The sequence below is a fragment of the Triplophysa dalaica genome, chromosome 20 (assembly GCF_015846415.1).
Source record: "Triplophysa dalaica isolate WHDGS20190420 chromosome 20, ASM1584641v1, whole genome shotgun sequence".
Taxonomy (NCBI): Eukaryota; Metazoa; Chordata; class Actinopteri; order Cypriniformes; family Nemacheilidae; genus Triplophysa; species Triplophysa dalaica.
Genome location: NC_079561.1, coordinates 11,745,683 through 11,760,335, shown reverse-complemented (window position 1 = coordinate 11,760,335; position 14,653 = coordinate 11,745,683). Strand labels below are relative to the sequence as shown.

Here is a 14,653-nt window from a genome sequence, read left to right as displayed (position 1 = left end):
CTGTTTACAGTGAATGACTTCACAGTGATCAGGAAGAAGTTTAAGTGCCCGTACTGCAGTTTTTCCGCTATGCACCAGTGCATCCTGAAGAGGCACATGCGCTCGCATACGGGCGAGAGGCCGTATCCCTGTGAGATCTGCGGCAAGAAGTTCACCCGGAGAGAGCACATGAAGCGTCATACACTGGTGAGTGCAGTACCACACAGAACCAACAGTGGGCGCTACATAATCGACTGAAACTTATTTACATTAAATCATTTAGCCGACTTCCAAAGCGACTTACAGAGAGTTCAGGGAGCAATAAGCTTATCAACTGAAATGTATCAGATATATCAGTGGTTGCTCTAGACTTTTTCATTATCCATCATTTTGACGGAAAGCCCCCATTAAAAAATCATTCATAATCTATTTCTACACGTAACTATTGGGCGAGGCTTTTTACTATTTATCCCATATGAAGTCGCTAGTTGCTATCGCTCTATAAAGGAAAAAAGTGTGTTAACACCGCACCACTGTGCGCACCTGTGTGTATGTGTGAGCACACGACGCGGGCGTCTGATTAAGTGACAGTTGCAAGCAGAATCAGATCCAGAAACAATGCTTGTGTGATGACAAAAGAATGCACATTTTTTATTCGTATACTATACCTGTTACTGTGAAATATGCTGTTTCAGTGACCTCACACACAAAAACAAACATGCCGCATGATGCAAAATGCACATAATCTTCCAAATATTGTATAAAAAGGTTTCTTGCATCTAGTACAAACCAAATTTCTATCATTTTTAAATAAAGGCTAGACAGAATATGTGATGCTCCTGTGTGGGAGACATCCGAGTGGGCCCTCTATTAAATATAGGATTGTGTCATATCCCATAAACCCCCTTATCTCAGTTTTTCTCTCCCCTTATTATTGCCAGCGCTCTTTAACACCTCCTCTCATTTTCTTGTTCTTAAAGCATGTATTTACCGCGTCTTCTCATGGGAGAGACACACATACAGGCTTTGGCACGGGCTGCTGGTGCTGTGTGGCTAAGAGATGTGCCACAGAAATTAGCTCTGGTTTGGAGCATATCAAAGGGCCTGCAATAGTGTGACATGATAACAGACAGTGGCGCTCCTGCTTAGCGCTGAAACATTTAACACCTAACGTTGCATAATTCATGATCCGCATCATGATGGATCGCAAACTATATGCTGTTCTCGACGCTGGTTATAATGTGGCGAAAAATTCAAAGACGGCTGTAATGTGGCTGTAATGCTTCCTTTTCCCTTCTTAACACATCCAGATTCTGGATATTTGACAAGGTTTGGGACACAATTTTGAGTATATTCATACATATGACACTTATAAAAACAGGTACTGTGACTTTACCATAATATCCTTTGAAGTACCCTGCACCTGTACCCTGTACCATGGCATTATACATACATTTTTCAAGACACGTTTTCACTTTCCAAGTAACATGTTCACACTTACAAAAATGTTTATACACGTGTGCTTTTAGTATAATGATTTAAAACAAAAAATAATCAAGTATACATCAAGTCTACTTTTTATATACTGAGAAATATATGCAGAGAAATATACTTCAAATAATACTTCATCATACCTGACTAACTGCAGTAGATTTTATATGTACTCAATCTTTAGATCGTACTTATCGCACTATGATCTATAGCATTATAAAATAAAATAAAGTATAATGAAGAAGTCTTATTATACTTGATTTGGAGTTAGATTAAGGCTAGTAATTTTTCAGAAAGTTTTACATAATGTCTTACAAACCTACATGTTTATTCTACAAGTCATCTTAAGGGTGAAATAGAGTAAATGAAACATGCATGGAACTGATCCTGACTTTTAGTACACTTAAAGATCAATTTAAAGTATACAAATTTAAAAGCTATTTTTTAAAAATACAAGTATGATTTTACATTCACTTAAAGAAAGCTTACAAGTATGTACTTGCAGAATGAAACTACTAAAGTTGTCTTGTAGTTTATTGAGAGCAGACTTCATAGTGTAGTTTCACAACGTACAAAAGTATTAAACTATTAAACTACCAGTATACCTATAGATCCTATAGATTCACTTGTAGTATAGTTTAGTACAGACAAAAATTAATTTGTAAAGAAGCAGTGTGGTAGAAGATAACTACTGTTACACTTAAAGTATTTAAAATTATACTTTTATGAACTGAAAAGTAGTCTAATTTAGTCCCAAGAGGAATTGAAAAAGTACAGTAAAACGTACACTACATGTGTATTATTTTAGTATAATATACTGTATATTATAGTCATTTAAGTAGAAAGGTATACTTAGACAGCTTTCCTGTAGTTCAGTGGTTAGAGCATGGGGTTAGCAACGTCAAGGTCATGGGTTCGATCCCAGGGATTGCACGTACTCAGAAATGAAGCGTAGTATACTGCAATGTAATTTGCTTTGGATAAAAGCGTCTATCAAATGCGTATATGTAATAAATGTAAAACATACTTGACTTTTACTTGAAGGAGCAATGTTGAGATTTTATTGGCATCCAGTGGTGAAGTTGCGAATTGCATCCAACGGCTCACTCCACCCCTCACCCCTTTCTTTCGATGCACTACAGTGGCTGACACAGATTGAATGATTTAATTACAGTACTAAATGAAGTGTTGTCTCATACCAGTCACTCTTTCTTTCTCAGGTGCACAGTAAGGACAAGAAGTACGTGTGTAAAGTGTGCAGTCGTGTCTTCATGTCCGCCGCCAGCGTGGGCATCAAGCACGGCTCTCGCCGGCACGGTGTCTGCGCAGACTGCTCGGGACGAGGCATGGCTGCCCTGCTGGACCAAAATGGCGAGGATGGTTCGCCGGAAGAAGAGCTCTTGTATCCCGGTGACCATCGTTTCCCTGACGATGCTGCCGATGGTGATGGTGAGGAGGAGATGATGGGGGAGGCGGAGATGATGGGAGAAGGGGAGGAGGAGAACGGGAAATGGCGGGCAGGCTCAGGGATGTCTCAGCGAGATAGGGCAATAGACGACGGAAAAGAGGAGAGCGACTCGGCTCCAGATGGAGATGCCAGGGCAGGAAGCGAGAAAGACTTCAGCTGGATCTCATAGTCCGATGCGTTGAGTCTCGAGCAACATCAACCTGTTCCCGCAAGGAGAATGGGGCAATCGGATCTCAGTACGTGGAAGGAGCCGCACACCAGGAGATCCTTGAGATGCCCACGACGCTGCCAAAGGAGAGACAGTGGAGAGTCTTCTCGGCCGGACTTTGACCCAAGCTTTGGTTGTTCGTCTCCTTTCTTCCTACATGAGGACCAAACGGGTTTCTGTCTATGTGTTTGCTATTTCCTCAGACAAAAGAGATTTCGGTCATCTTGAAGATTGTCCAGATCTTGAAGATGGGTCAGACTGAGAAAGTGTACGAAAATGTGCTCTTGCCATACGGCCAGTCACCACCAGAGGGCGCTGGCTTATCTTTTGCGAAGCGGTCGGAAGACTTTTTTTGGCACATTGTTGAAACCGCGACAGACTTGCACTTTAAAACATGAACGTTGACTAGATTCCTATCGATTCCCTGTTTCTGTGGTTTACATTTTTAATCCAGTTTGCATATATAAATATATATAAATATATATATATGGTGACCGCACCTACCTTTAAGGATATACAGTATGTCCTTATGACTGTTATGTATGAACATTTGTGCTAGGTTTGCTAATTATAATGTATGCCTTGTAATGGTTTGCGTTGCGATTTTCTTTTCCTCTAACATTTCTATCAATGGAGATTAATCATGTATATAGATAATTCTAAGTGAAAAGTTGATTTTGTGTTTTTAAAACAGACGGGGAAGATAAGCAAACACTATGCAGAAAACAAACCTTTCTAGTTCTCAACAATCTTTATTCTCTCTTTTATGGGAGAGAAAACAAAGTCTTCAACGGATGGGGATGAGAGAGAGAATTATGGAAATATTACTTCTGTCCCGTTGTAATATTTCCTCATTATTTGCATTCCATAGTGGACACTGTCAGGGATGGGTTCGGTTTTATACACAGGCTTTTTCGGTGTGGCGTGTTTCCTTAAAAAAAAACTTCATGCAACTGTGTGTATTTTGTAGGTATGATGTGTGGGGGGGTGAGTGGGGGTGTAACTCTCTCCTCTGGTCCCTCTCTGCATTTTTCTGTGCAACTTTGCCATCATGTTTTATTGAGTCTGCCTCTATATCACATATGTGATTTGACAGGGAGAATTCATGCCTTCCCTCCAAATATTTAATGCTCTGACTTCTGGATTATTCCGAAATATATGCATCAGTTTCTTAATCAGTGAACCACAGCTTTGAGCTATCTTTCTTCTTTTGGTGTTTGGTCCATTTTAGATACAAAGATGTTCTATGACGTGACCACCAGGACTGATGTGTGCTGTAAAGTGAAATTGTTGTTCACTTGTTGAGTTGAAATGATTATTTATTAAGTTTGTTTGTGTGCGCGTGTCTGTGTGTGCGAGAGAGAGATCGTCTCCTAACATTTTATCTGAATCATGTACCAACAGAGAAAATGTGTGTTTGGAGGACCGGGATTATGAATGTCTTTTTACACTTTATTGTTTTAACAATCCGTGCCAGAATATTTGACAGTGGGAATAAAACGCTTTATCATGCTTTACTTACTATGATTAACAAATTTTGATTATTATGGTTACTGTTGATATCGTTGTACTCATCATGGTTATTATTATTAATGTTATTATTATTAAGTGCTGGATGCTAAGCTTTATTATCGGTTTCATTTTGACATTTTCTTTCTCGAAAAACAAAGTGTTTTGAACTTTCCAATCTTGCCTTTCTATGGACAGCAAGCCATGTGGCTTTCAGAAGTTATTCTATTGTGCCAGTTTCATGCATTCTGAGTGATGAAACATTTTTTTTTGGTTTGTTTTCTTATTCTGTTTCATTTACGAAGGACGAACCTTCCGAGATATATACAAAACACGCTTCTATATTACTAACGTACACTAAGTAATGAATAATATACCAAAAAAAATATTACCTGGTATACGTTGTATACGTACGTTTAGTGCTTTTGTTTGGATTGGTGTACAGGTGCAAAGCTTTGATCAAACAGTGTATTGCTTGGTTGATTTTTTTTATTTTGTCCCTCTGCTTTGAGAAAGCACAGATTATGGTATTGTTATGTTAAGAAGGGCCACTTGAAAGTACATTTTTTGAGTAGAATTGCAGGTTTCATTTTGTTGCCCTTGGAAACATGCTCGACTTTTAATGGATGTGCTCTACTGTATGCCATTACTCTTGATCATTTAGAAGGCCAACCATTGTTGTGTGGAATTATGGGAAAATCTTTGCCTGGAATTATGGGAAATCTATGGTTGGATGGTAGAATGTGTACAAGCTTAATGAACCTCAAATGTCATTGGGCTAAATGCCCGGCACAATTTATATCCATATCCCTCCAAACTATTGGACATTTTGCTTTTTTCCGGTTTGTTTAATTTATTGTGTTCTTTACCTTTAACTGAAATAAAATCTGTTGAAAATGGAAATGGATTACATCACTGGAGTCCATCATGAATCCTCATGTTGATATTTGTAGCAGTGGTTGTGTAATGCCATAATTTGATGTTTCTCTTTGTATGATGCTTGTCAGTAATTAACAGTCGGTTATTGGTCAAATGCAATTATGGTGATTCTCAGACAATCTTGGTTTCCAAGATTTCCAATATTTGAAAAATACTTGCATAAACAATTAACTATTTAGACATGTTTAAAAGCATTCATTTAAAGACCTTGAAAATCCCATTGCTGCAACAGTCTAAAAATGTCAATACTATAGCAGGTTTTGCTAAAAAAGAGAAAGCAAGTTTTATTTATTATAAATATTTAGACGTTAATGAAGTATATGTTAAGAAGAAATTATAGACATAACCAATGAGAATATTACAATTTTAACTAGAAAAATACAAAGGCGGAAGATTTGAAAGGTATGGCAGACGTTTTACTTCAAACAAAATCAAGCTAAATTCATTTTTATCATACATGGATATTCTGTCACAGTTTTTTTCTGTTTTGGTCATTTGAGAACATCTAGAATTTTTTTATTACAACAAATAATACACTCACACTGTAGGTGGGCGTGTTACACCGGACACAACCGGCGCCACATGACACAAGGCTTGATCTAATGGGATTGTTGCATCGTGCCACGCCGCATCCAGTGTGAACGAAATTTACAATTATAATGGGTTCTAATGCGTTCTTTTGCCGGATCGTGCCGCGTCTGGTGTAGACACGGTGTAATGGTTATGAGATTGTGTTACATATTTTGTATTTAACGGTCATGATTTTTCAATGGTTTTGTGAGAATGCCCCAAAAAGAAATGTGCCTATATGCAGTTGATCAACATGTGTACTGTATGTGCCCAGTCTGTGTTTGGTTTTCAGTGTCTGTGGGTGTGTGTGAATATTTTACTGCACAATATTTCAGACAGTGATTGTTTTTTTGCTTTGTCTGTCGAATCAAACTACAGGCTACAACTTAATATAACTAATAATCCCATTACGCCATTTTAAACAGGCACTCTGATACAATTACCAAATGTAGCTTTACGATCTACGCCTATACTTTTATACACATTAAAAATAAAATATTTTAAATTATTTTATCACTTTTATGTAATTAGATTTGAATTGATTAACAAATGTAATAGATACTCTTGAGAATTAACCATTATACTGGAAGATGATTGATTATGTGATTCAGCTTAACAATTCAATGAAATTATTCCAACTTTAGTGAATGACCTTAATAATTAAAGTGTATGCTTTATATTCATAAAAGGTTTCTTTGGTAAAAAAAAAATTAATATATGAGAGAACAGAGGGCTAGAACTCAGAAATTAAGCAATAAATTATGAGAAGCTGTGCAGGTTGGATGATAAAGCATCCCAACTAATCCAACTACAAAGGGTTTCAAAAATATATGTTTTTTTAATGATGTTGTTGTCTACTGTATATGTTGCTTAATTGTTAAATATCTATCAATACAATATACAGTATAACACAGAAGGTAATTTCTTCTGTGTTTTATTATGTGTATATATCATAAACAGACCGGCATTAACAATAACCTCGATATAAAAAACATCATTTTCGATATCATGATAATTCTACACACATCACAATATTGTAAATAATTCAGCACCTAATTCAAGTTTTGCCTTAAGAGTGTCGTTGTGTGTCGCTAGTCTCTCACTACGAGGTCATTAGAAGGCGTTCATAGGTTTGGTTGACTTTCAAATATTTAAAACAAACCAGTAACCAGTAAAGGTTACTATCGCTGGGTGTCTCTGGCGGTCTTGAACGAGGCCTTACACTTGTATTTTGAGTTTCAATGGCTAAAATATTTTTTTCATCAGATGTTGTGATAATATCCTTACAACTAATTATTTTGGCCACAATAACTGCATAGAGAAATACATAGACAGTTTCAGAACAAACACGATGTTTAAAAAATAAATCTCAGCGTGCAAAATTAAAACAAACTGCAGCTCTAATCTGCACTGATGTTTGTTGAGTCTTTCCGTATTACATCACTCTGCTTTTCTTGACCGCCCACTTTCCCTTGTTGTTTCAGTCAGATATTATTTCTGTCTCCATAAATCAGTTTGAGAGGTCTGTTCCAAATCACACTGTATTCCCACTGCCGATGACATCCAGCCACACTAAATATGACCAATATTTTAGATAAACCTGCTGGAGCTTCCCATGAGCTTCCTTTTCTTACGATCACCCTGTCGTTCTAGTCAAGTACAGGGGAAGTAACTGGACTCTGAAACATGGAAGCCATTTGACTGTCACGTCCACCTGCTGCTGTCTTTCCACCCGTCTCTCTCTCTCTCTCTCTCTTTAAAGTGTGAACCGTCATTGAAATGCAGGGGGAGGTCCAGCTGACTCAAGCTGCTGAAAAAAGACCACGTCTGTATCTCCACGCATGTTCCATAAATACTTTCCTCTCTGTTGAATGGAGATTATTTTAGATGGCACATGTGGTGTGAGGCCATAAGACCCGTCCGGAGTTGTTACTGTGAAAAACAACGACTGAAGTTCTGTTCTCGGGAACGTTTTGGATCAGATATGTCTGTTCGTGCCGATTGGAAGTCTGAGGAAGAATCTGAAGAATTTGATGAAGATGAGATTCTGGCTGGCCTGTCGGCCGAGGAGCTCAAAGAACTTCAGGATGAGATGGACACGATTGCTCCTGATGACAGGATGCCGGTAGGACTGAGACAGAAAGATAAAGTCAAAGGTATTTTCTTTATTTGCTTTTCTTGTTAGTTTAGTTTGGTGTTTGTTTCCATTAGGCCAGGGGAATCAGTGCTGTAATAATGGAGTTTGACGTCTCTCTCTATTTTTAATAGCTCCCAGTAGACTAGAGCTTCATTTGGCACTGTCTGTTATCATTTGTTGTTCAAAGTGATGGAAAAGTATTTAGCATTTCTATGCAACTATTAATTACTCTTTTCTCACTCAATTAAATTGAATCAACATTTATTCATTTTTGGAAAATAACTGTAATATGCGTTTTAATGCAGAGAAAGTCACAACATGTCACAAATGACCGATCAGAATGAAGTATTCCTGTAAATGTGCACATTTCACTGCAGATTCTAATGAGCCGGAGTCAGAAGAAGAGATCGACGAGGATGAGATTCTGGCAGGCCTGTCGGCTGAGGAGCTCAAAGAGCTCCAAAAAGAGATGGAAGAGATCGCTCCTGATGTGAGAGTGCCGGTCGGAATGAGACAGAAGGACCAGACGGAAAAACCTCCCACTGGATCATTCGATCACAGATCACTGGTGGAATATCTGTACTGGGAGAAAGAATCCAAACGCATGATGGATGAGGAGAGAGTTCCCGTAACTATATTACCAAGCCAGGTAAGAATCTTTGCAGAAAACCCCAGTTATTGTCTGTATAAGTATGTGTTTACTGTATTTTGCAATATGTTAATTGAGTGAAGTCACACATTATGCATTATGATGTCATTTTGCTACATAAATACTGTAATATGTACAGTATTTATGTACAATATTGTCACTGTCCTTCCTTCCCTAAAGGTCCAAATTTGTCCAAAATCACTTTTAAACTGACTGAACACTGTGTATTTAAAGTTGACAAGCATGTTTTATACTATTTATTGGTTAGATATTTGCAAAACCCAGTGAAAAACAGAAAAGATGACTAATGATAACGATTTATGGCAAAAATAATAATAATATTGAGATACAAGGTTTCCAAATTTGCCAAATGCCAATATACTGCCATATTGAATTTAATGCAAATGTACTTTATCAAACTCCACATAGACCGTTTGTCCAATTTGCAAATAATTTGGGCATGTAGCATCTAGGAACAGTGCTGACAAAAAGATCTTTCAGTTAGATTTTCGATTGTCCAATCCGTTCTCGCAAAGGATGTCAACGAATTCAACGACAAGCAGGCCAAAATGGATTTGATCTTCACCAAACTTTCATATATTGTCATTAAACTTGGTATATGGCATCACAGTCTTGACCTGACATTTTTGAGAGCAGCGATATGTAGAATATAGGGGTGTCACAACAATATCTATATTAACATTAAATGTTATAATAACAAGGTCGAATGTCGACATCGTGTTGACGCTATACATGATAAAATCATAAATCATTCACTTCCAGAATCTGGTTGACACTTCAAAGTAGGTGTTGGTATTGCATCCGTTTTGCTTTACAGTCGCTGTCTTATCATATCTATGATCATAATTTGACACCAAATTAAAAAAATTAACACAATGTAAATAAAATATGAATCATTTTCCAATGTAATATCTATAATATCGTTATTGCAAATGCCTTTGGATACGACAACTGTGTAGTGACAATTTGATATTGCGACAGCCCTAGTAGAACCTCTTTTGAAACCATCTGTGGTATGCTTTCACGTTTAAATGACTTAAAATGACAGGTGAACAACTCAAATATAAGTATTTCACCTTGAACATGACGTAGTTTAAGCCAGCAGTTGTAGGTTTGTTGGAAGTATTTTAATGTAGTCTCAAAGCCAGACGATATTTATCTGACAACCTAATCTAGACAAAATTGACTATTTATAACTACTGCAACTAGGAGAGGCCAATAATACAACAACAACAAATGCCTTCAAACAGCAACTGATCCGTCATGCTGCGATTTCAAACAGGACAGGCTATATTTAGGCTTCGAGCAAGTTCCTCATAATTTGTCGTCCGTGTTTAAAAGTTGTTCAGGACATGCCCCTCAACTTTTGGTCTGTTTGTCATCACCAGAAGAAAGAACAAGAGGAACTTGCAGCCAAGGAAGAAAATAAAGTTGAAGAGGTGGAATGTGTCTATGAGGAGATTGTGGAGGAGGTTAATGGAGGACAGGGAGATGTTGGGGAAGAGGTGATTGAAGAAATGATATTGGAAATCGAGAAAGATGAACAAGGAAGCGAAGAGCCTGTTAAGGTGGAGTTTAAGGCAAACAGCCAAACAGTGACGTCAGAAGGTGTTGTAGAGCCACCTAAACAGTTTGCAGATCCTAAAGTTGAATCAAAGTCCGACGGTTCAGGATGTAATGAGACTGAAACTAAACCAAATGAGGAAAAGAAAGCAGACTGCATCCCGTCTGCACCTTCGTCGTATGAGAACTGGGTTCCTGAGAAAGAGGAGAGGGTCATATCTAAGCTCAAGATCCCAAAACTTGCCCTGGGTGGAAACAGCCTCGCTAAAAAAACTGCAAGGCCTTCTGGGAATGAAACGAATTTGGAGTCCACATTGACTAAGATGCGCAAAAACAACCCTTCTGTCACCGAGGTCAACCTCAACAACATCGAAAACATTCCCAAAGAAATGCTCCACGATTACGTCAACGCGCTCAAGAAGAACAGGCACGTTAAAAGTTTTAGCATCGCGAACACCGGGGCAGACGAAAATGTGGCCTTCGCCTTGGCAAACATGCTCAAAGAGAACAAAAGCATCACCACGCTGAACATCGAATCGAACTTCATAACAGGAAAAGGCATCGTCGCAATAATACGTTGCCTTCAATTCAACGAGACTCTTAATGAACTTCGATTCCACAACCAAAGACACATGCTGGGTCACCACGCCGAGATGGAAGCGTCACGTCTCCTCAAAGCCAACAACACTCTTCTAAAGATGGGATACCACTTTGAGCTCCCGGGACCGCGGATGGTGGTCACCAACATCCTCACGAGAAACTTGGACCGTCAGCGTCAGCAGAGAATGGAGGAGCAGAAGTTCCAGCAGATGAAAGAACAAAGAAAGGTCATGGAGATGTACGCCAACTCTTTGAACTTACCTCCTGGGGTGCTGGAAATGTTAGGAGGTTTCATACCAATGGCCCTACTGCAAGATTCTCAAGAAGATCATATGGTTCCTGGAGGATCTCCGGAACCACATGAGCAACCGAGTCCTCCTCAGCAGCACCGGATGAAACAGCATTCTGCGCCACAACAGCGCTCTGACACGGGAAATATCTTACAGGAAGTGCATCTGAAGAAAACTCCAATACGAAGGGATCCATTTCTGGATTTGAATTATAAGGACGAGAGAAAAGAGGGCAGGGCCAATGTACAGCTGAGGAGTGTTTCCAAACACAGAAGCACAGCAAGTGGAAGACCTGGGGATGAGAAAGCCAATCTTAAAGATATGATAAAGACTCTGAAGCCAGTCCCTCGAAGACGAGAGCCAGCGAAAGTGGACCTAACCCCTCGGGATCACCTGCTCACAGAGATAAAGCAGAGCGGTGTGGCTTATCTGAAATCGGTATGTACAGTTTGGTTCTCTCAATTTGCATTGAATTTCTGTAGCTGCTGTTTGCAACATCTAAGTTTGAACCAAAGGCATCGTCTAGGGGGTGAGAGACAGCTGGGCCTGTTGGGACGACCCATTAAAGGGATACTTCTCCCAAAAAACGAAAATTCTGTCAACATTTACTCACCTTCGAGTTTTTCCAAATCTGCATAAATGTATTTGTTCCGATAAACACAGAGAAAGATATTTGGAAGAATGTTATGACCAAACAGATCACCACTCCCATAGTAGGAAAATTTACTTTATAATTGATTTTGTTCTGCTGAACACAAAAGAAGACTTTTCTGGGGCACTTTTGACTTCCTTTTTATTTTTTCCTACAATGAGAGTCAATGGGGATCAAAATCTGTCTGGTTATGAGCATTCTTTCAAATATCTTTCTCTGTGTTCATCAGAACAAAGAAATGTATACAGATTTCGAACAACTCGAAGGTGAGTTAAGAATGACAAAGTATCCCTTTAATATGATATATATCTCAAATCCCAAATAAACCTGTATTATATATTTTGCAAATGTGTATAGTTATAATGTGTAAAACGTTTTTAGTAAACACCTAATTTTATTAATCATGCATATTTATAAATGAAACATTCCCACTATTGCCTGCCTGATAATGATTTATCGAGAATTTCCTTTTGGTGTGCCATAAAAAAACTAGGATATTCTTGTATGATTAAATTAAACACATTCATAAAATGTGTGAATATGCCAAACATTTGTTGACAGGTTAATATTAAAGTTTGAAGTTACACTTGTTGACAGCAAGCGTAAAAAACGTTGTATCGTCAAAGGATTTCAAACAGTTGCTAATCTTGTTCAATTTACTTGCATTGTTGTGTTCACAAAGGTGATGCCGATCATTGTGACATCATTTCAAGGTAGCTTACAACTGTGTTTGACACCCACAGGTGCCACTGCCAAAAATCCTGGAGTCGAGAGAAACAAGTCTATTCTGAGCCAAGACAGAATATAAAGAGGTACAGGAGTGTGCTTAATGTGGCCAAACAATTCCATGAAGCTCCTATGGAGAAAGGAGATGGGAATAGAAGGTCGTGTGGTTCTTGGACACGCAGTTGCAAAAGAATCAAGCACCATGTGGTGGCAATGTGACCCGAACTGTAAAATGTAACTTTCATTGATGTGACATGCATGTTATATGAACTGGTTCATGGGATGTTGTGAATGTTGGAGATGCTGAGTACATGTAGCACTAGCTAACATATTTTTTTTGAGTTGATGTATTTATAGTGTATAGAAACCTAATAAACCTCACACTTGACTTTTCCCTACGTTCACTTTTTTCTCTATTGGCTGTTATGATATTTATATAAATGATATAAGCATTGTTACTTACAAGAATTATTAATGGGGTAAAACAAAAGTAAACAAAGGAATAGGGACCGTTTCATCAGTGCTGCCCCCTGCTGGACTACTGTAAAACCCTCCGCTAAACTTATCCAGGCCTTTTCATACATGAACAAGATGTCAGTTTGACTGCAATGTAGTTTCTTGAAATAATAAAAAACTTACCTGCCCTAAGCAAACGAATGACTTAGACATACTGTAACTTTTGTAACACAAAGACTCACGTCTCCTCACTCCTAAGACTTCTCAAAGCTACACATGGTTATGAATGGAAGGGAATTTGCTTTGTGAAAAGGTGAAACGTTGTTTGAATGTACTTAACTGCATTTCTAAAATAAATACTGAAATTAATTTAGTAATAATTGATTAAAATATTACTATGTAAAAATATTTTCCTATATTAGTTACAGGCGTTGCCATTTCATCAAGGTGCACATAAGCATCCGTTCACGTTTGTACTATGCCTAGCCGATGCAGACTATCAACTTTACATGACACATAATAATCACATTAACAATTAAAACTAATGAATTGTAATAAAAGAACAATAAGAATCATATAAATTCACCAAACCTTCAGTTGTTTTTGACTGTGTAGCGCCTTCGTCACCTCTTCTTACAGTTTTACGTGACCCTGTCTAAACCTAATGCTATTTTAAGGATGTTGGAGTAAAACTGTGTTACTTTAAATATTAAACCATAAGGTTTCACTTGATTATTTTGGTTATTTATGCTTCTAAAACACCCAGACGGAGCACAACTGAGTGAACCTGGTTATCGGGAGCGACTGGAGTCTGTTATGGCAAATAGCGCCATCTGCTGGTCAAAATAAACCACATGCTAGAGGCGCAACAAGTGTTTTCTTCCCACGTCAGGTTTTCATTTCATATCATCGGGCTCCTCTTTACGTACATTAAAAATAACCCTCTAATCTGTGTCATGTTGGGGAATCAAAGTTTTTATAGTTTACTAGAATTAAAACTTTGAAAATGCAAATAAAAGATTGACATTGGATAAACTGAAACGTTGCAAGTTTAAAGCACTAAAATTATAAAAATAAACTAAAACAAAATATAATTAATCTTTTAAAGCAATATGAAAAATTAAAGAAAATACATTTTTAAAAGACATAAGCATTTGACAAAATTGCTAAAACTAGAACTAAAATGTGCAAAATAAAAGCTAAATTCAAATATTAATAACGCTAAATAAACTAAAATCAAAAAAATAATAACTCTGTTTGGCATGCTTTATCCCCTGATAATAAGAATAAACTTGTTATAAACTGAACACACGGAAAGATTATGACCCAATGTAAGGCTAATTCTACCTGGAGTAGGTTATGATGCTCTAATATGAATGGTGTTTGTTTTGCATT

The 14,653-nt window shown here is 37.8% G+C and overlaps 2 protein-coding genes across 2 annotated transcripts in view; both read left to right on the top strand.

Annotated features, from left to right (window-relative positions):
* zbtb46 (zinc finger and BTB domain containing 46) overlaps positions 1-5,562 on the top strand; it is a 75,508-nt gene extending 69,946 nt beyond the window's left edge. The window contains exons 4-5 of the mRNA XM_056732772.1: positions 11-186; positions 2,691-5,562. Coding sequence (XP_056588750.1) covers positions 11-186; positions 2,691-3,107 — 593 coding nt within the window. The 3' untranslated portion in view covers positions 3,108-5,562. The remainder of the gene's footprint in view (positions 1-10; positions 187-2,690) is intronic.
* A 1,381-nt stretch (positions 5,563-6,943) lies between these two features.
* Positions 6,944-13,195, top strand: lmod3 (leiomodin 3 (fetal)). The gene is made up of 4 exons (XM_056732769.1): positions 6,944-8,320; positions 8,679-8,950; positions 10,360-11,862; positions 12,820-13,195. Exons 1-4 carry the CDS (start codon positions 8,059-8,061, stop codon positions 12,865-12,867), a joined length of 2,085 nt encoding a protein of 694 aa, XP_056588747.1. The 5' UTR covers positions 6,944-8,058; the 3' UTR covers positions 12,868-13,195.
* Positions 13,196-14,653: the final 1,458 nt, after the last annotated feature.